The sequence below is a fragment of the Furipterus horrens genome, unplaced genomic scaffold (assembly GCF_987537825.1).
Source record: "Furipterus horrens unplaced genomic scaffold, mFurHor1.1.pri manual_scaffold_17, whole genome shotgun sequence".
Classification (NCBI taxonomy): domain Eukaryota; kingdom Metazoa; phylum Chordata; class Mammalia; order Chiroptera; family Furipteridae; genus Furipterus; species Furipterus horrens.
This window is the reverse complement of record NW_028327187.1, coordinates 111,857,844-111,880,082: the sequence shown is the minus strand read 5'-3', so window position 1 is coordinate 111,880,082 and position 22,239 is coordinate 111,857,844. Positions and strand designations below refer to the sequence as shown.

At 38.5% G+C, this 22,239-nt stretch overlaps 1 protein-coding gene across 1 annotated transcript in view; it reads right to left on the bottom strand.

Annotated features, from left to right (window-relative positions):
* The window catches only part of ACE2 (angiotensin converting enzyme 2), a 45,405-nt gene extending 27,113 nt beyond the window's left edge, over window positions 1-18,292 (bottom strand). Inside the window, exons 1-6 of the mRNA XM_090263972.1 lie at window positions 18,078-18,292; window positions 9,622-9,780; window positions 5,796-5,889; window positions 5,229-5,372; window positions 2,560-2,672; window positions 987-1,092 (exon numbers count right to left, since the gene is read on the bottom strand). Of these exons, the coding sequence (XP_090120098.1) occupies window positions 987-1,092; window positions 2,560-2,672; window positions 5,229-5,372; window positions 5,796-5,889; window positions 9,622-9,780; window positions 18,078-18,263 (802 nt within the window). The 5' untranslated portion in view covers window positions 18,264-18,292. The remainder of the gene's footprint in view (window positions 1-986; window positions 1,093-2,559; window positions 2,673-5,228; window positions 5,373-5,795; window positions 5,890-9,621; window positions 9,781-18,077) is intronic.
* Window positions 18,293-22,239: the final 3,947 nt, after the last annotated feature.

The window sequence follows — 22,239 nt, the reverse complement described above, 5'->3', positions numbered from 1 at the left end:
TCTACCTTGGAAGGAAGAAAAAGCCTCACCACACCAGGCAGGTTGAAAAAAAAAAAACGAATTACTGAAGAATGCCTGCCAAAGACATCGTAGAGAGTATTTATATATTGCTTTAAAGTAAAAAGTCTCCACAGGTCCTTGGTCCATATTTTCTTCTGTCGAGAGAGGCTTGGCCTTGGAGAAGAATTAGGTGCCAATAACTTAGCTTGACTGTAATAGGAATGTTAAGTACACCTGACATGAATTTTTCAAGCACATATACTTTATTTGGCCTCAACTTCTGGGGTGGTAGAGAGGGAAGTGGAGGGTAGCCACTCTCTGGAGGAGAATTAGGAGGTTCAATAAATGGCCCAAGGTTTTGCATTGTCTACAAAGGCTCTGTGGCACAGTCCAAAGTTCTTGGAAGATTGATTTTCCTCCTAACCTAGGCATCTTCCTTCATGATGAAGACTTCATTCATTATTCATATAATTCCAAACCAAGTACTTTCAAGCAAAAGTAATTGCTACAGTTTAGAATGAATTTATGAAACTTTAACTTAGGCTATACCTTAATTCTAGTACTTTCTCTCATGGATGACTACCTCCAGCCTACCAAGCTTCTTTCCTCTGACAATATGATACTAAAATCTCAATTCCAACTCAAGAGCTTAGACAACCAATTTGAATAGTAAGACATTTTCCCCCATTTCCACTCTCATTTGAAGTTGGAGGTTTTTTTTCTCTAGTTATTTTAAATAACCCCTTTATCCTTTGGATTGTAGCCAACATAATAACTGGTTATGTACAAAATAAAGTAATACAATAGAGAACGATTTAAAATTGTCTATTGAAGACAGTGCTTTCAAAATGTTATTTCTATAATGCTACTAATTCCATTCACAGAATTTTTCAAAAATTTTATGTTGGGCCTCCCTCTCAAAATACGAATTTATTGGTGGAAATAATATAGAGTAAAGTACACAGAAAATTTGTGGAGTTTCTTACCAAGCAAATGGGCAGGGAGGCATCCAGTTGGATTGATATGGGAAGGGTAGGTATCCATCAACTTTGCCCTCACATAAGCATGAAGATGTTCATATAATGGTTTAATCTGAAAAGACCAGGAGGAAAGTTTAAGACCAAGAGAAACCTGCTCCTATTTCCAATCCTCAACACTAAAAGTAGAAGCTTCTTTAGACAAGTAGAACTTCCCTAAATTCTAATTCCTTTTCCTCTCAAATATTCTAGAGAGTTTGAAAGCATCCCTTCTTTTCAGATGTTTATGGTGAGTTTGACTTTTAAGAAATTGTCAAACTATTTTTCAAAGTGGCCGTACCATTTGACATTTCTGTCAGCAGTGTGTAAGGGTCCTATTATCTCCATATCCTTGCCAACACATGGTGTTTTAAGTCTTTTTTAATCACAGATATTCTGGGTTTTTAAAAAAAATTTATTGGGGTGACATTAGTTAATAAAATTACATAGGTTTCAGGGGTACAACTTTATAATACATCATTTGGATATTGCATTGTGTGCTCACCACACCAAGTCAGTCTCCTTCTGTCACTATTTATCCTCCCTTTACCCTCTTCTATTTCCCTTCAACCCTCTTCCCCTCTGGTAATCATCATAAAGATGTCCGTGTCTATGAGGGTTTTGTTTTTGCTTAATCCCTACCTATTTCACCCAGCCTCCCTGTCCTTTCCCCTCTGACAATTGTCAGTCTGTTTTCTGTATCTGTAATCATAGTTTTAATTTCCATTTTCCTAATAATGCTTCACTTGCTTATTTGCCATTTCTTTGAAGATGTACTTGCACAAATCTTTTGCCCATTTCTCTTTTGGGGTGGTGGTGTTTGTCCTGCTTCCATTTTTTGATATCTCTGCCTAACTATGGCTATAACACAGTAGCCACACATAAATCTGAAGGCACAGGGGTAAGGGGGGAGATGTAGGGACCAAAATGAAGGAAGATAGACATTAAGAAGTATCCATGGGACACTTTTACTCATAGGACTCTCCTTTTTGGCACCAGGGACTGGTTTTGTGAAAGACGGGAGGGCGGGGAAAGGCAGAGCTCGGCTGAGTTTCTCCACCCACTGTGGATGGGCAGTGGAGGCGGGCACAGGAGGCAGAGCTCAAGTGAGCTTTGCTTGTGGCCAGGGGTTTGGGGACCCCTGCTATAAAGGCTTCCTTAATCAAACATAAAGAAACAATAGTATCAATTGCCCTGCGGATGGAAGCAAAACCAATGGTCTGCTAACAAAGGAAGACAGTGCTGGCCCCATTCCTTCTTATAATCTAAAAGACTGTTCCCTCCTATAACCTTCTTTTTATAAACTTGCTGTTAGTAATTGTTGGTTCATGGTTGAAAAGGGGAGGAAAGTTGAGCAATTCTGATCATCTGTTGGAGTTTCCCTGTTATTTTTAAAAATATTTTCAAGCTCTAATATTCCATAATTATGAGGCCTGGGAATGGCTGACCAATACATTAAAAACAGGCCTGAATGCCTTTCGTCACTGTCCCTTCTTTCCATGCACTGCCCTACATCTGTCTCTGGGTACAATTCCTTGGTTACCTCAGCAAAAGTACGTTCCACATCTTCAATCAACTGGTTGCGGCTATAGTTATCACCATCTGTCCCCTCTGTTTCATAATCTCCCCTCCAATAATCCCCATAGTCCTCGTAATCTGTTTTTAAAAGGAAGAAAGAGAATAACATAAGTCAAAGAAAGACTTAAAGCGCAGTGTACTAGATTAGCATTTCCTGGAGATTAAAAAAATTCAAAGATCTGTCACATTTTTATTGCTCTTCTAAATATCACCTCAAAGGAATGTAAATAAATGAATAATAACACTAGCGAATGTCTGTTAAACACTTGCTGTGTGCCAGAAATTTAAATGCATTGTTGCATCTAATAAGCTCAAACACTCTACAAGATTCACATTATTATAATCTCCACTGTGCAGATAAACAGCCTGATTTTAGATGGTTAAATCATGTGTCCAATGTCATACAACTGGTAAGACTCAGAGGCACACTCCTAGTCTCCTAACCCTGGGTCTCTTTACTCTCTCCATAGGTCAGTTTGCATCTTTAGCTTTAAAACATGCGATTGGATCTGAGTTTTTAAATTCTCATTTTGTTCGGGACCTTCAATTTGCAAATTAAACGCAGCTCATGTTAGACATTGCCACAATGGGGCTGTGCTTAGTTGCAAATCATATGTATACATAGTCGTCGTCGTCGGCAGCTGTCCGTCTCGAGAGACGATGGTGTAGCTTCTTAAGAGTCTATCTGCACCGCCGAGAATGGCTGTGCAGTCCAACTCGGGAGTGACACGGTATCTGTCTCCTCCCGTGTTGAATCGACATCTTGCGATGACGCTGGAGTGTCCTCTCCAGTGGAGCTGAAGCTACAGAGCCTGGGCAGGGTGATATGGAGGGTCTGCTGTTGCCCATGCAGCAGACCCCCCCTCTCTTCGCAGCTGAAGGGTCCAAGGGAAAGACGGAGTCAATACAGCTTGGCTTCAGGTGCGCCGCAGGAGTTGCCGGTGTTGACTACAACGTCAAACCGCCTTAGGGACTCCGGCTCCGGATTTTCTGTCGGGGTTTACTCCCTTAGCCTTTCCCCTGAAGAGGTATGCCGCAAGGCAGCGGAGGTTTTTTGGAGTCAGAGTTTTCCTTCTCTGATGTGCCCTGACTGGAAGATCGAACCAGCGACACTTAGCTCGCAGGCCGACGCTCAATCCACTGAGCCAAACCAGCCAGGGGTGTGTACATAGTACATCTCTGCATTTTATGTAGTTTAAGAAACAAGAAAACTGGTGACTCCTAAACCAGTATAAAATAATTAGCAGCAAAGGGCAAATGTAAGTAGAGGGTCTCTGAGCCCGAGTTAACAGTATTAGCATATTTACAAATCAGAAAGGGGCATTCCACAGCTCAGCACAGATGCTTCTGAGGACAAAGAATATCTGAGATCAAAGAGGGGGAGACAGTCATCACCAAACTCAGGGAAGTGGGAAGATGTAGCCAGACAGCCCAGCGAACAAGATAGAGAAATTTCAAAGACAAGCTGGAGACAGACCTATAACCAGATCACCCTGAGTTAATTTTCACCCTCAGTTAAGTTAGTGAATCGTGTTAGATTGTTACTCCGGAATATCCAGCATGGAAAAACAGAAGGAGAAGAAGGGAGGGTGCTTTACTCGCATTAGGATAAAAGCAGCCCACTCCATCTTTTCGGCGCGCACCTTGATTTGGCTTTTAGGCTGCGCCCAGAGCTGCAGATCTATGAATAAACAACTGCCTCGGTTACTGCTCGAGTCCTGTGTCCTGGTGTTTTATTGTAAGCATTTCTCACAGTAGTATCTCATCATCAGGAAACACGAGCTTGTGTTAAAAGTATTAGCTAATAAAGTTTTCAAATATATATTAATAATTTCTATTTTTACAGGCACATTGGCAATGGATGATCAGGAAGATGGGGAGAGAAATAAATATTTGGATGCAAGGATATGGTGAAGAACTACTGTCTCCAGCTTACCTACAGCGTGAGAATATGAGTTTAAGTGGCCAGGGAAGACATTTAGAAACAACAAATTTAAAACAATTCTTCTTTGCTCAACCCCAGGAGGCAGTGAATCATCAAAGCATAAAGTTATTCATAATGCTGTGGCTCCAGCTCATTACTCAGGCAGGAGAGTAAGTTAAGAGAGATGAAAATTTCTCCCCATGTTAACATTTTTATGACCACATGATTTGAGTTATGATTACAACTGCAGAAAATAATGGGTTTCCAGTCTAAATTAATTTGATTGTTTTTCCTTTCTGTGACACTAACCTGAGGCAAACACACAAATGACCTTTGAGAATGAAATATAGCTAGATGGGAGCTTAGGTGAGAGATGGTGTTTCTGTCTCTCGTTCTTTCTGAGAAATAGAATCCCTACTCAATCCCAAGATGACCTCAGGAACCTCAGGAGCCTGAGACCTCCCCAGACAACTGATTTGTTTGAGTCCCTGTAGTTGAGTCTCAGTCCTGAGCTCTTTAAACTATAGAATGTCAATCCACCTTTCCTTATTCCCTAGTAGTTTCTTTGAGACAGGCAACCTGAGTTATTCAGCAGATAATCATTAATTTAGGGATATACCTTATATCAAAGGGCAGCCTTGGTGATTCATGAGAAATAGCCTCACAGCCCCAAAGGGAGCTTTATGACCTCTACAGACCAGCAAACTTACTGTTTTCTCTTGCCATCTTATTTTTGAGGACCACATACTCTTCATATAATGGCCTCAACTGCTTGCCGACCTCAGACCTCCAGCCTTCCCAAGCCCAGAGCCTTTCATTGTAATCTTTGCTGTTGTGCATTATATCTTCCAAGCCTGTTATTGCAAAGCAGCCAAAAGAAAATATACATTTGTAAATTTTTTATTTGTAAACAATTACATGAACTTTCAAAAATTAAAAGTAAGGCTGGCAAATATCAAGGTCACAAAGTCATGAAATGAAATCTCATGATTCACTAATTTTCTCATCCTTATTGTAGTTCTAAAATATTTTTCACAGAAAAACTATTGACATCATTTAACTACTAACTTAATTAAATTTCTTGACTATGATAGACTTTACAAATGCAGTTTGTTAAATGGTAAAAGTTTATGTACTGAAACACACATATTTGGAAACTTCTCATCTTTGGATTATCCATCTGAAAGGTACAGTCATTATCTAACATCAATTTCATTTTTAAAACTTGGAATTAAAAATGTGTATTTCATAATCACTGCTCAAAATTACTAGCTTACCTGTTGCAAGTGATAAGCACTCCTGTGGATTATTTGGTTTGCAAACTTTTCCAGTGCTGTAGATGGTGCTCATTGTATTTAGAATTGTGTTCAACTGCAAATTAAAAGGAATAAACACTGTTAAAATGAAAAATATGCCAAAGAAAACAGTAATGTTCTTCTGGCCTTGTAACTTTTTTATGTCTCAAAATGAAGAAGTTCACATCTTCTTTGCCAAGAATTTTTCCTTATGTAGGGCAGAAGGATCTCAGTTAAATCTCCCCACTATCAACTAGCACAGAGCCTTATAAACATGTAATAAATATATGTGGAGTGACTGAAATAAACAGATCTACCAATATCTCCAAACCATTTCTCACCTGTGCATGCACAGAGAAGTGCAATTGTTGTTTCATTCAGTATTCATTGAGTGTACATTTATTGAACATCTACTCTGTCCTACACTCTGACAATTCTGACATGAACAAGTCACTGGTCCTCAAGCACCCCACAGTCATGGGACAGTTGGGGCAGCCATGATATCAATAATTACATAACAAGGGCTATAACTGTCACCAAAAAGTAATATGACAGTGTGGAGAGGAATGGATAAATTAATAACCTGTATATTCAGGAATCGCTTCAAAAGGAGGGGACACTAGAACTGCGTCTTGCAAGAGGAGCAGAAATTGGTAAAGCAGAAAATAGAGATGGAAGGTAGAGCCTAAAGTGCTAATTGAGGGAAGTGGCAGACATGGAAATGGAGAGATAAGCATGGGCCAGATCATGAGGGACCTTCTATGCCATACTGAAAAGTTTAAACTTTACCCTGTAGGTAGAGTTTAAAAGAGAGTAAAGGTAATAGAGTAAAGCAATACAACTCAAAGTATGGTCCATGGATCAGTGCAAATCAGCAAATGTCTTGAGAAAATAAATGTTTATAAACTTTAAAACCATTTAATATTTCTGTGACATCTAGGCATGTGATGAATGGACTTAACCAAATATTAATCTGTGATGGATTGGTAATAAAGTAGAAAAGGACAGCCCTGGCTGGTGTGATTCAGTGGATTGAGCACTGGCCTGCAAACCAAGAGATCACTGGTTCGATTCCTAGTCAGGGAACATGCCTGGGTTGCGGGTCAGGTCCTCAGTTGGGGGCGTGAGAGAAGCACCGAATTGATGTTTCTCTCCTGCTCTTTCCCTCTCTGTATAAGTAAATAAATAAAATATTTAAAAAGAATGAGAAGAAAAGGAGAAAGGGAGGAAGGGAGGGAGGGCTGGTTCTCTCCTGTAGATGATTTAAGAAACACCAGATGAAAGGCCCTATTTCCCCTTTTACTACTTTCCTCTTTCATCATTCTTTCACTCCACTACAAGAGTCATTATCTTAAAACATAAAATAGATTCCATGCCTACAATTTCAGCAAGGTCCCAGAGTGCAAAGGAATCAGCTCATGGCACAAAACCCCTCAGGGTCTCCTTCCCTACCTGCTTTTTCAATCTCCCCTTCTTCCTCTCCACTGAATTCATGAATTTTGAGTCTCCCCTCTTCCCAAACACTTCAAGCTCTTACATGCATTTCAGTGATGTTCAATCCTAGTGGCACATTAGAATGACCTGGGATCTTTTAAAAATACAATGTTCAAGAACTGACAGCAACCAGGGGGTGGGGGGAGGTGGAGAAGGGGGGAAAGAAGGGGAAGGGTTTAGTCAAGGAACAGGTATAAATGACCTATGCACATGGACAACGGGGTGGGGACTGACCGTGGGAGAAGCGGTGGGCTGGGTGGGGGGGAGCAATGAGGGAAAATTGGAACAACTGTAATAGAACAACAATAAAAAAGGCAAAAAAGAAAAATAAAACTGCCAAAATAAATCTGAAAAAATAAAAATTAAAATACAATGTTCATGTTCCACTTATGCCAGACTAAGCCAATGGGCAAAGTTTCACATAGTGTCTTTGTGGGAAAGACAGGAAAGCATGGAACGGATAAGATAACATGGATTAACAACTAGTTAGATCATTAAATCCAAAGAATGTAGAATAATAAATATGAACTTGTAGGAAGATATGGGCCATATGGCTTCATCTTTCTTCTTACCATGCATTTTTTTGCTTTTATGGATGTAGATTAGAAAACAGAGTTCCAGAGGATAAGCAACTAAGAAAAAAGCCTTTGATGTAAAATAGCCAAATATTTTAAATTTTTTATTTATTTGTTTTTAGAGAGAGGGGAAGGGAGGGGTAAAGAGGGAAAGAAACATCGTGTGTGAGAGAAATATCAATAAGCTACCTTTCACACGCCCCCAACTGGGAACCTGGCCTACAACCCAGGCATGTATCCTGACTCGGAATCGAACTGGCAACTTTTTGATTCGCAGACCAGCACTCAATCCACTGAGTCACACTAGCCAGAGGATCCAACTATTTTAGATGAAAATATTTCATTAGATTCGATCAAGGGTCTGTAAACTATGATCTGCAGACCAATTTCTGTCTACTTCCTATTTTTTAAAGTTTCATTGGAACATAGCTGATTTCCCACTACAACAGCAGGGTTGACTCTTGTGACAGAGACAGTATGTCCCACAAAACCTAAAATATTTTCTATCTTTACCTTTACAGAAAAAAAGTTTGTTGACTCTTGGACTAGAGAGGTGGAATGAGAAATGTTATTTTAACAGGGGTGAATATAGGCTTTCTTGAATTTCGAACAAACTACCGAAGAATAGAATTTTAAAAACAATCACTTCAGAGCAACATTACGAGACTTCATTAACAGTGATGTTGATACAAGCCAACAATGGAATTTGTCACACACACACACACACACACACACACACACACACACACAAACCCAACCAAACCACAAAACCTAATATAGTCTTAGACTGTCTTAGCAGATGTAGAGCACAGGGTGCAGAATGTCACATTGCTGCTCACCTCTATGCAGACCAGAAGCACCTCAGGGTGCTGTGTTCAGTTTGAGGATATGGACAAATGAAAACAGTAACTAAGACTTGTTAGGGAACTCAAAACCATTATAAAGGGGAAAGTCGACACAGTAAAGAATTTGTTAAAGACTATTATAGAAAAGAGCAATTTGGCTTTAGAAGGTGGAGCAAAGTGGAGGTAAAGCACTTACCGTTCAACGGAGGGAGCACCTTTCCATCAGTTAGAGGAACCCATATATGGAACTGATGTCTTAGAAAGAGGTGAATCACCCATCCCTAAAGTAGTTTGAGCTGAAGTTGCTAGCCACTTGTTAAAGAGGTTGCAGAGGAGAGTCAAGAATGAAAGGGGGGAAGGATTAGACTACAATGCGAGGTTTCTCAAGCATGGCACTGACATTTTGAACCAGATAATTCTTGTTGTTGAGGCTGTCTTGCGCATTGTAGAATGTTTAGCAGCATTCCTATCCACTAAATGCCAATAGCACCCTCTTAAGTTGTGACCATCGAAAATGTCTCCAGACATTGTTAAATGTCCCAGAGAGGCAAAATCACCTCCACATGAGAATCATAGGCATAGACTAAGTGTATTCTTCAGGCAGCCTGGTCCTCAGGAAGATGGCTTCTGTATAGGGTGTTCATTTACACTACAGTGCCCAAACAATCCCAGTTTAACTCTGTGTACCTAACAATTATTATGTGTCTTCTTTCACTCTCAGAAGCATTCTAGTTTGGATGACAAATTATGTGGTTCACCCCACCTAAGCCCAGATCTCTTTTTAATGTCAGCATGCCACTCTTTGCAGGTAAAGGAAGCAGCCATGGGAGATATTAATGTTTAGTATTCCCCAATATTTCAACTCTTGGGAGCTGTGCTAGAATGTTCACATACACGTTTGATCTGGTCTTCTGTGAGCACTGATGACCCATTCTGCTGAAGAATCTGCAATTGACGTCTGACTTCAACCTCCTGAATGTTTTGTAGTGGGTAAGTTTTGGCGAGCTTGGACTCTTCTTCATAAAAGGCAGACCAGTTGCGGTCAGCCTCATTCTGAAATAACAAAAAATAAAATTAAAGTCAGAATAACACTGCTTGAACAGATAGAACAGAAGACATGGTCCAAAGAACATCTGGTGGAACATCTAATATTTCCAAAGTGGTTTAGTTCTCTACTTTGCTGAAGGTCGAGGCTTGGGTTAAGAGTGACCAGGCCACTCTTGGTCACTCTCTCTGTCTGGCCCAGTGCCTAGTTTTCCCAAGGGTCCTGTTCCCAGAACTGGAAGTGAATTCTCACAGATGGTTCACATTTTAGAGCCCTGAAATTTATAGCCTTAGCACTGTGACATGGGTGAGTTGATCAGGATTCGAGGACGAACGTTCCAAAGGGAGAGCCTAGCAGAGCTAAGCATGGACTTAATGGAAATACAGCCCCTCATGACTATGGGAACCATGAGAAATGAGCACCAGTTTTCATTAAGCTCCATGGTGCCATGAATCACCAGAGATTGTGATCTTAAATTATGTTCCCCAAAGAAGGTTGCCCAGAATATGGCTATTCAGTAGTCATGGTGACTTTTTTTTTTTTTTTTTTTTTTTACCAACAAGAAAATCAACAAGCAGGTGATGATGCCAGAACTCACTTGCCCCCCATGTTGAACATCAGCAGGCAAGTGGACTCCAGACTTCTCTAGTGCAGTCTTCCCTCTATGCACAAATTTTCATTTATCCAAGGCTAAAATGAGCAACTACTTTGTACATTGTACTTCTCTAGACCATATAAAAGAGGCAGCATATGAGGCAAGTAAGAGCCCCATTCCTAGACTCAGATACCTCTGACTAGCTGTGTGACCTTGGGCAAATTACTTAGCCTCTCTGAGCTGCAGTTACCTTATATGTAAAATGAGAGTAATAATAGAACTTACTTCAAAGGGTTGTTTTAAGGATAAGAAGAATGAACAAATAAGAGAATGCTTATTAGAGCGCCCAGTGCAGGCTATGCATTCAAATATTTTCTACTATTCCCTGCTTCCTATTGCTACACATTTGTGAGATCTCCTCCCCTTGAGTTTGAGCAGGACCCACTTCTAACCAGTAGAATATACCGAAGAAGACAGGATGTACATGTTTATGTTATATAAGATTGCAATTTTTATCTTGTTGCAGGACTCTGTCTCTCTTGCTGACTTTGATGCAGCAAGATGCCATGTTGTGAGCTACCCTGTGGAAAGAGCCACATGGCAAGAAATTGAGGATGGCTTCTGGCTGACATCCTAAAATAAACTAAGGACCTCAGTCCAGCAGCATACAGGGATCTGAATGCTACAACTAACCACATTAGCTTGGAAGTAGATTCATCCCCTGTCAAGTGTCAGGTGAGACCCCAGCTCTAGTCAGGACCTTGGCTGCAACTAGAGACTCAGAAGCAGAAGATATAGCTAAGCTTTGCCTGGACTCCTGACCCACAGAAGCTATGAATTAATAAACATGTGTGGCTTTAAGCTGCTAAGCTTGTGGTGACTTTTTTACAGAATAGATAACTAGTACAGGTTATAAGCTTGACCGCACCTTCCTGGCCAAGGAATTTTACTTTTATCTTGTGAATGCTAGGGAGTCACCTAGGAGTTCTAAGCAGACATGTGACATGATGGAAGTGGTGCATGAAATGAAAACAATGCCTCAGACAAAAAATGGAGAGAATAGTGGCAGTAGAAATAAAAAATTATTTCTCTCTCTTTTAGATTTCATTTACTTATTTTTTAGAGGGGAAAGGATGGAGAAAGAGAGGGAGAAAAACATTGATGTGAGAGAGAAACACCAATCAATTGCCTGCAACCCAGGCATGTGCCTTGGCCAGGAATCAAACCAGTGACCTTTTGTTTTGTGTGGCAATGCCCAACCAATGAAGCCACAATGGTGGCTCTTTATTGAACTCACACGACCCCTCAGAAACTACTTCTCAATTAATCGTCACAAACATTATTGTGAGGTAGTTGTAATAATCTCCATTTCACAAATGCAGAAAATGAGGCACAGAATGGGTAAGCAATTTTCCCTAGGTCACACAGCTAGTAATTGAAAGAACCAGGGTGTCAACTCTGATATATTTACCTCCAAAGCTAATGCTCTCTAACCATTGACTAGAGATTGTATTTGACACATTCTAGTCTTCTGTATAACATGCATGAGTTGAAAGGAGTGAGTTATAGAAAGAAGAATTTTGTGTATAGCACAGACTCATCTATGCAACCCTCTCAATTCCTACCTTATTCACCCAATCCAGGATGATTTACTGTCAATCAAGATTTCTGATAAACTTTCATAACAAATCATAGGGATGATTTTATTCTTAATCTACTTTGGAAACAACTCACAATCCTCAAAATGCCTCAGTCTTAGAACATTTTTTATTATACTGCATATAAAAACTTTGAGAGATCTGCTTTATTTAATTTATCACTACCATATTACAAGTGTTATACTTTAATTCACAAAAATATTACATTATGTTGCCTTGAATTTTGACCCCTGAGGACATACTGTTCCATTGCAAATATTCTTTTTTCCAGGGCTCCGGGGAACTTAACTATCTTTTGATTAATTTCTTGGCTCAATATTTCTGCGCCATGCTAGTAGTGTAAATTCAACTTCCATACCTATTAAATAACTCACAGGGAAAAACTGAGTCTCATAAAGTGTCTACATGAGGACTCTGCCCACCATATATTTTGTAAATAAAGTTTTATTGGAATATAGTCATACCTATTTATATATTGCCTATGGCTGTTTTCGCACAACGATGACAGAGTTGAATAGAGGTGGGAGGACCCACAAAGCCTGAAATATTTACTATCTGGTCTGTTACAGAAAGTGTTCAGACCTCTACCCTAGATCTATGCATTTACAGGAAATACATGGGACAAAAGAGCATGTAAAGCAACATTAAGGGGGCACAATCAGCAAATCTAGAAAGTGGGAGTTTCTAAAGGGCCAACAATTCAACTTGTCCACAAATAAATTGCACAAAAAAAGTAAGGGACAATATTTGTTGATTAAAAGTGACTTAAGAGTACATCCATCAAAACTATTGAAAGGAGGGGACCTTGACAGATTTTGATTCAAATGAACTAGCTGAAAATTTTTTTAATGAAACAGCAGGATGCATTTGAATATCAATGAACTATTTGATGATACTGAGGAACAAATGTTAAGTTTTGGTCATGATACTGATACTAAGGTTGTTGTAAAAATTCTTACTTTGAGAGTCACACGTAAAACTATATGATGTTTGGGGAGAAAAATAAAACAAGGTGGGCCAAAGTGTTGCTTGATAATTGATGAAGCTGGATGATGAGTATTAGGAGATTCAAAATACTAGTCTTTCTTCTTTTCATGTTTCAAATGTTTCATGATGAAAAGTAAAGAAAAATGCATACAATGGAATACTATTGGGCAATTAAAAGGAACAAAGTAATGCCACAACATGCAAAGTAAAAGAAGACAGTCCCAAAGACCATCTATTGTATGAGTTCATTGGTAGGAAATGCTCAGAATAGGCAAATCTCCAGACAGAATGTAGAGTAGTGGTTGCTTGGGGCTAAGGGTAGGAGTAAGAGTGATTGCTACTGGACAGGCAGGGGTTTTTTTGGAGTGACAAAAATGTTCTAAAATTAGATGATGGTAATGATTGTACAATTCTGTAAATATACTAAAAAACACTGAATTGTTTTTAAGTGCTTTAAATTGGTGAATTTTATGGTGCATAAGGTGTGTCTCAATAAAGCTATTATTTAAAGCCTGCAATAGTAAATGCAAAGAAAAAAATCGCCTTGTTCCCAAAGTCCTATAACAAGGTCTGAAGTCCCCATGGAACTGCTCCAAACCAAAGGGTTTAGCCAAATTGACATAATGCTTTTTCACCCAGTTACATAGCACACACTAAGAAGCAGCAGCAGTTTCTGACCACCAGACTAGTTTTCCTCCATGTAGCTGGTGGTCACCTGACATCCTGTCAGAGTGCTTAGATCAATGAATAATTGTGCCAAGTTTGGATGCATTTAAACATGTCATTTTGAGTTGCTCAAGTTTAATTTCACCAAAATTACATTAATAACTGGGACCTTAGCAAGTTTTCATGACAAAAGGAAACTCATATGAACAAGGCCTCTAATACATTTGACCCATGTTAATTGCCTACACGAGGAACTTACCCATTCACAATTATTACCTACTGAACATCTTGGCTGTGCCCATCTACATCCTTACATTTCAAGAAACAAAGAAATAAGTGAGTTGCCAAAGGCATCACAGCCAGCTCAAAAGAGTCATGAGAATGTTGGGTTTTCTGAATTCCATTGTACTTCCAGCACAGTGATCTTTCCTTATCCTGTACCTGTGTGTAGGGATTTGTGTATGCCAGGGAGGGCGGGACAGGCTCATTGGAGAAGGATGAAGTCTACATTCTTCCTTTGGGTCCGTAAGAGCAGTTTAAAATTACTTGGTTCTGAGTTCACTGTGACTTCAGCCCTAAAGGCAGAGGAAATCAGGTTCAGGCATCAGGTATATCTCAGGACTCTAGGGGGCACCAGAAACAAAGATCTGAAAAAACTCTAGAGAGAACCCAAATGCCTCCTGCTCTCTCTTCACAGTTTCTTAGAACTTGCCAAGAAATATTAATTAAATGTTCTCAGAGACCTTAAGGGCTCCAAGGGGACATTCTTCAACACTTCAGCTACATGGACAGGAGTCTGGGGCAGCTGTAGTAGCTACTGACAAACACTGGAACAATGAACTAGGATATCTTTGCCTCAACAGGGTCCTTTTGCTCTTTTTCAGGAATAAAACGTCCAGGGACCTCCTATGTTGCTACAGAGCTTCTGACCTTGAAAAAAAATCCTTTTGATTTACAAAGGACCCTGTTTTAAAAATCAAGCCAACAATAAACTCACAAAGAAGGGGCAATGTAAAAAGTAAAAAAGAAGTTTTATCATTTTACTGAGAAAATAACTACAATTTAATTGTGAGTATTTGGTCTCAAACATTAGAACTGTATTTGCTATAAAGTAAGCAGGCAGTTTATTTTATATAGTATGTAACAAGTGTTTGGTAATAAATTTTCATTGAATTTCTGAACTGTTTGGAAACCTGTTTTGAATCAAGCTTCTCTCCTTATCTCTATCTGATGGACCTCTCCAAAGTACGGAGTTTTGGGACACTACACTGATCAAGTTTTGATGCCTTCTATTATTTTAAGGTATGTTCATTCAACTTGATCTAAAAATCACTATGCTATGCCAGAGCCATAGATTGACAAGCCCGATATTCTGACTCTGAAATATGGCCCAAATTTCTCTTACCATATTATCTTTTGCTACAATAGTAACATATAACAAACAACCAAAAACCTTAATGGTATAAGCATTTATTGGTTACATGCCTGGAATTACTGGAGGTTGCCAGGCAGCTCTGCTGACCTTGACTGGATTGGCTTACAACTTTGGGGGGTTGGTTTTTGCTGGGGCAACTACTGCATATGTCTCTCATTATTTAGTTAGGTAGCCCAGACATGTTCTCATAGCAAAGGCAAAGGAGCGAAGGACAAACCCCACTGTTTAAATGCATTGTAAGCCTCCACTTGCATCATATCTGCTAACATCACCTTAGTCAAAGAAAGTCACATGATGAAGAACATAGTTACATCATCTTCTGTGAGACAGCACTGCAAAGTAACCTAACTTTGGGCATTGATATAGGGAAGGGTAAAGAACTGGATCCATCACTGTACTTGATCATACTTTCTTAGCCAGAGTCGATCTATAATCCTTACATTTGCTTAAATACTTCAAGAATCTATTTATAGTTTTTAATGTCTCGCTTTTTCAGATTAAAGAATGGCCTAGGTTTTATATTACTCAACAATTTTTAAAAAAGAGAATGAAATCTTGCCATTTGCAATAACATGGATGGACCTAGAGTGCATTAAGCTAAGTGATATAAGTCAGACAGACGAAGACAAATACTGTGTGATTTTACTTATATGTGAAATCTAAACAAAACAAAACAAAACATACCCATGGATACAGAGAACAAGACGATGTTTGCCAAACGGAAGGGAGGTGTAGGGTAGCGGGAAACAAATGGCCTAGTTTTACAAGTCTTACCAGTTTTACCACCTACTTCCATTTGTTGTAAATTTATCTCTTTTGAGCTTTCAAAGGCACCACATTTCTAGTATGAAGAGACTTGGTCAGTTGTGAACACACTATCCTTTCTTGTTCTACCTCAGACTAATTTTATTTTCTTTTTGAGTCAGGACTTATACAGCTAATTCTGCTTTCCCTAACTCTCTGATCCCCATAAATCATTCCAGTTGCTTTCTTTTAGGGAGCAGCATACCATTTCTAAGCATCCTTTTCATCTTGGTACCTCTCAATGCACCTGCCACAGTGCCTGTTTCATTGAGGGGAATATCAATCTATGTGGTAAGGGAATAGAAGGAGAACCTGTTTCCCTCCCTGCCCACTGCCCCTCTCCCCAGGTAAACCCACATAGGCATATCTAAGTGCACTGATACACTCTTCACCACTGCATTCAAATATTTTTACTTTCCTTTAAAAGGCCCAAACTTTAAGCAGTGTGGCCACACTTCGTGATTTATGTTCTTTCATTTCTGGCCTTTGCTCTGATCTCCCAGTGCAATACAAAAATGATAAATGGAGGCTGACTTGGGGTGGTCAACACACTATACAATATACAGATGATGTGTAATAGAATTATACACCTGAAACCTATATAATTTTATTAACTAATGTCACCCCAATAAATACAATTTAAAAAAACTACAAAACAAAACAAAAACAAAAGTAATAGCACTTAATAATTCAGAGGTAATTTTAGTAAACATCACTACATATCATCCTATAACAGGCCTTTCAAACTCTGGGCACTCAACAAAACTATTACAAGTCTCTTTAGCAATTATAACTCACCCTCACACTAATGACAATGATATCTTACTGTTCTCCCGTGGTCACAAGCATCAAGCCCTATGTTGATGATTTTGTGTATTAATTCGATCTTCACAGTGACCGTAGGAGGCAGACATGAATGTTATGTTGTTTTTCACAGACCAAAAACTAAGATGCACAGAGGTTGATCAACTAACTCAAGTTCACCCAGCTCGAAACTGGTGGAGTCAGGATTCAGATTTTGTCTGTCCAGTTCTAGAGCTCTTAGGCATGATGCTGGTACATCTTCATCACCACTTACAGGACCATTCAGCTGAGCATGAAAACAAATACACAGTACACTACAGGCACCTCCGACTGAGATCAAATAAAAAGTGAGGAAAAAGCAACAATGAAGAGATGAAAAGAAATAACACAAAAACATGAGACAAGAAAAACATGATCTTCTATGACAACACTGGACTTTCAAAATCTCCTGGATTTCTTTGAGCTTTAGAAAAATAGAAGAAAAACATTCCGTTGGCGGATTTCAAATGAGACAGTAGGTCTCAGATTTGATCTGTCCAGCAAAGAGCAGTTATTTAATTTAAACATGTAAGCTACTAATCATTTAAAAAAAATAGCTTCTGAACTACATTTTTGAAGGAATATATTGCAGTACAAGTGCCACAAAAAAAATATTTTCTTAAATAAAGTTGCTCAATTTCCAGCACTAAATGGGGAAGGATACTACTTTGGGATCTGTAAGAGAAGAAACTATAAACCCTTGCACTTGTCAAATAGAGCATCTTTCTTTCCCAGAACATTCTAAGACTTGTCAGTACTGTTTTAATTCTGTTTTTTCTTGGAAGGCTCTGGATGGATTCCGTGACCTTTAAACATCCCTCAGAGCTCTGTGACAATGAAGGAAGAAAATCCCAAATCCAGCCTCATCCGATCCATCATTAGATAATTACTAGCTAGTTTTTTTTACTAAGCCTCCAGTTGCATTTTTCAGTTAATATATTATTTTAGAGAGTCTTTAGATATTCCTGTTGATCTTGTGGGCTTGGGGAAAGTTATTAACTCACTAACTTATGGTATTTCCATGAAATGCATTGAACCCCTGACTATGATAAGAATTATGATGGCAAATTTATGAAGCATGTTCACTGGTTTCCAAGAATCTGGACTGAGACCAGTGAGTTATTTTGTAACAATTTTCCAATTGAACCCCAAGGTCAATTACGTTTAGTCATCTGGGACTCCAGGATCAGAAATACTGAGGCAAACATCACAATCTCCCAGGTCAGGGTATTTCTCTGATTTCCCCTTACAGTTGTATGGGCAGTAATCTAACCTTTAAGAAGCAACACATATTCCTATATAGCCATGAGCACTCACCATTTTTTGGACATTCTCGTTGGTAATATTGGTGTTATAATTCCAAGAAGCAAGTGAGCTTTGATGATGTAGTTCTTCAGCTTTAGAGTTAAAATCCTTCAAAAATGTCTTGGCATCTTCCTCAGTAGCGTATTGAGCAGCAGTTACAGCAACGAGGCTGAGAAAGAGCCAGGAAGAGCCCGACATCTTTCCCTGTGCGCCAAGATCCCATTCACTGAGCAACTCTCCCTAGAGTAAAACCTCCTCATGAGTTTTTCTCTCTCATCAGCCTTTGAACTTGGGTTGGGCACTGAGCAGGGAAGACAGAAAAAAAACAGAAGAAAAAAAAAAAAACAGTAAACAATCTGATGACCCAACATAAAATCCATCCTGGAGAGGACAGATATGTAAGCATATTTTAGAAGGATTTTTTTAAAGCAAATCAAATAAAAAATGTTATTCATTAATCCTGGGGAATCATAGCTGTCCTAGCTTTTATGGCCAAATCAAAATTTTTACATTTGGTTAATAATTTATTAACCAAATTCCTAGAAAGCTGTAAAGGATACACTGAAAGTTTTATAATTTTACAATGATCAAAGAAGCCTGGAATTAGGGATCATAGGGATAATCTTGTTACTTTTATGTTTTTCAGATAATTCCACAGTAAGTTATCCCTGCTTTCATTTTATTTCAAGCTCATATTCACAGAAACTCTCTACTTGGATAACATTTTCCCTTCCTAATAAAGGACTTAGCCCTTGTCTTTATGGAATTCATTTCTTTCTGATAAATTTTAATTTTCATGATCATTTTTTATTTTTATTTTTTAATTTTTTTAAATTTTCATGATCATTTTTTAAAATAATAAGACTACCCTTCACTCTACAGGTTAACTCTCCTGATCTAGCTTGGGAAAACTTTAAAAGGTTCATTTTCATTTCCCAGATGACCATGTTAAACACTGGTTCTATGGCTGACTTCACTGTGTGCCTCCTTCCCTTTCACTTACCTGTTCAAACTTCTGTGAAGGTCACAAGGAAGTAAGAATGCCTCTGCATGGTATGAAATTCAAGGAGTGTCCATGTCAAGTTCTGGTCATCCTTAGCCATAGGATCATGGCAATATAGAGTTTAAAGAAACTTTAGTGGCTATCCTGTCAAATCTCAGGAGCTAGATCAGTGTCCTCATTCCCAAGCTGTAGGTATTCATGTGGTGGATAAAACAGGGGAACCACTTTAAATGGCAAGGCTCATGGACCTGGTTGACTATGATTATGAAACCTTGAGACAGGAAAAGCATTTCTTCACCTAGAAAAACAAGTTTTCCAGGTGCAAGTGAAATGTCAGTAACCAACCCTTTTTAAAAAGTTTTCACAACTTCCCCTTATTTGAAAGTTGTACATGCTATTATAGAATAGGAAAAATAATTATAAGGAAGTGATTTCCATTATAATATCTCATTTAAGCATTACAAAAAACCTAGAGGTAGATATTTTTTATTGCCATTATACAGATCTGAAATTGAGACTCAGAAAACTTAAACAAATTGCCAAACCTCGCTCACTAGTAAGTGGTAGAGCCTGGACATAAATGCATGCAGCTTGATTCTAGAGCACAGGCATTTAACTTGTAGTGGGTAGTCTAAAAGCAATAGCGGAAGTGAAGATCAAGAGCAGCAGAGGGACAGTGCCGATGTTGTCCCTCTGTGAAGATGATGAATTTGGGTTCTGCCACATCAAAAAGAGGTAGATTCTTACTGCCCTTGATGTGACTATAATACACAAATCTTTTAAGAAATAAAGTAATTGACAAATTTAAGTAATTATGATAATGGATGTTAAAGAAAGGGAGATAGGGAGTATCAGTGAAATTTCAGTAAGTCTTCTCCCACATTTGAGAAAGCTGAGATCCACTCACTTCTCATAGGCGTTGGAAGAAAACCAGCCAAGAGAAGGGGAACATCACATGAGGCTCTGAACAAAGAACTGCAATGTTACTTTAATAAAAGCTGAAACAAAACTCTACTGAGGTCATTTCCTGAATGAAACTCTTGGGTTTAGAAAGAAAGTGGGAGTAGTCCCACTGAGGCAGAAAATAAGATTTACATGATCAAATTAAAATGGAGAAAGCAAGATGTAAAATCTGAAAGGTAAAAATAGATGGACAAGGAGCCTGAGATAAAAGTGAGGCAGGAAAATTCTGGAAGCCTAGAGATTTTGAAAAACGAGGGAAATGGTAAACCATCCACAATAACTCTGCAGGAAAACCAGCTCAGTGGTGGACAACTATAAGCAGTGACTATATTGGTGGAATTTTTGTTCACTTTTTATTGAGAAGATGTAGCTTTTCTGATAGCTACCCAGATGCATTCTCTGCAAGCCCATTCTGAGAATGGAAAGAATCTACCGAAGACCCAATGACAGGATCCATATACACAAGTGGCCCACAGGAATGAATTGAGAAAGAATGGAGTCAGAAAATGTTAGCAGGCCAGAGATGCAGGAAACCTGTTCTACTTTTCAAAAAGACTGGAGGGTGAATATCATAAAGGGTAGAGGGAAGTGCTCTTGATCTCTCTTGATCTTGACATCTCACAAGACTATAAAATATAATTTTTGAAATGTGGTTTGCACTTGGAAAAAAAAATATATATATATGGCCCTAAGTATATACCTAGGGATTCACTAGGAACAAGTCAGATGCTGACTGCCTCGTTTCCTTTTTGAAAAAAGAATAGAATAGTAAACAAACAAACAAAGACACAATGTATCTTCCATTTCAATAAGGGATTTAACAAAGCACAAAGTTTTACAACCAGATAGATCTAAATGTCCCAGAAACAATCACACACTATAGGATTAAACAGTCCTCTGATCAACAACAGTTCATGTCCAAAATAACAGGTCTTGATTCAATAATTATTTATTGTCTACCTACTGTATACCAGACAGTATCTTATATGTTGGATACACACTGAAAAATAAGACAGAAAAAGTTCCTGTGGATATCATATTATATAAGGTGAGGTAGAGGAAAGAACAAAATAGTTGATGATAAATGCTATGACTTTGGAATAAGTAAGAAAGAAAGATGATGAATGATAGCATAACAGATTTAATTCACCACTTATTAACTGTGTGACTTTAGGCAGGTAATATTCCCCCCACACCTAATTTCCTAAGTTCAAAGCTGATGACAATATTATACCCATTTCATAGGGACAATGGAAGTATTATATAAATTAATACTTGAGAACACAGAGAGGAATGCTAGGAGCCTAGTAATAATAACAACCACTCAAAATTAGAGGAGCTGTGTAATCATTAGGGAACTTTGAAAAGTGAGGGAAGTGGGAGAACTGTCCATAGCAGTTCTATAGGAAACTGTTATATTCCAAGAATAAGAAAGTTCACATAACAAAACTAAAATATATTGTGTGGATTATACCAATTTTGTAGTTTTAAACCACTTAAGGTAGAAATGTTTCTAAAATATATTCCATCCTCATCAGGAAGTTGACTGAACAATATTTTGCATGTTTTCTCTTTCAATAACTCACTGTCATCATCTTGAACATTGTTTGATGACTAGGCTATAATGTGACAATGTCTTCAAGACTTTACATTAAATGGTTCCAAGAAGCTTTATTGCTCTTAACTCTACTCTCTATGTAGGCTCTGAATTCCCTGTCACTTCTTGAAGTATGCATTTCTAGTAGCCCTGCCTACCACAAATCCCCTCCCTATTTCTGATATGCTACCTGCTAAAACCTAAACAGAAACTAGCTAATCATAGAGTTCAATCAGAAAACTCCCTCTTCATAGGCTCAGATCTGAGGGTGGGTCTCCATTCTGCTGGAGCAAAGTACATAGACTTTGAGATCCATATTACCCTTACTGCTCAACTTTTTACATACTTCCAACAGTCATAAATGGTGATGTTGCCAAAGAGTTAAAGAAAAAACTTCCTCTAGTTCCCGAAGTTGAGAGGAAAACTTCAGTAAATTTCAGAGGGAAAAAAAGATGTTTGGGGGCAATTTTTATCTTAAAATTGATAGAGTAATGTTTCTGACAGAAAAAAATGGATATAAGGGATATAAAGCAGAGAATTTAAAACTTACAAGGCCAAGAATTATTTGCATTTAGTATAATTGGTTTTGACCACATATTATTCAAAGTGAA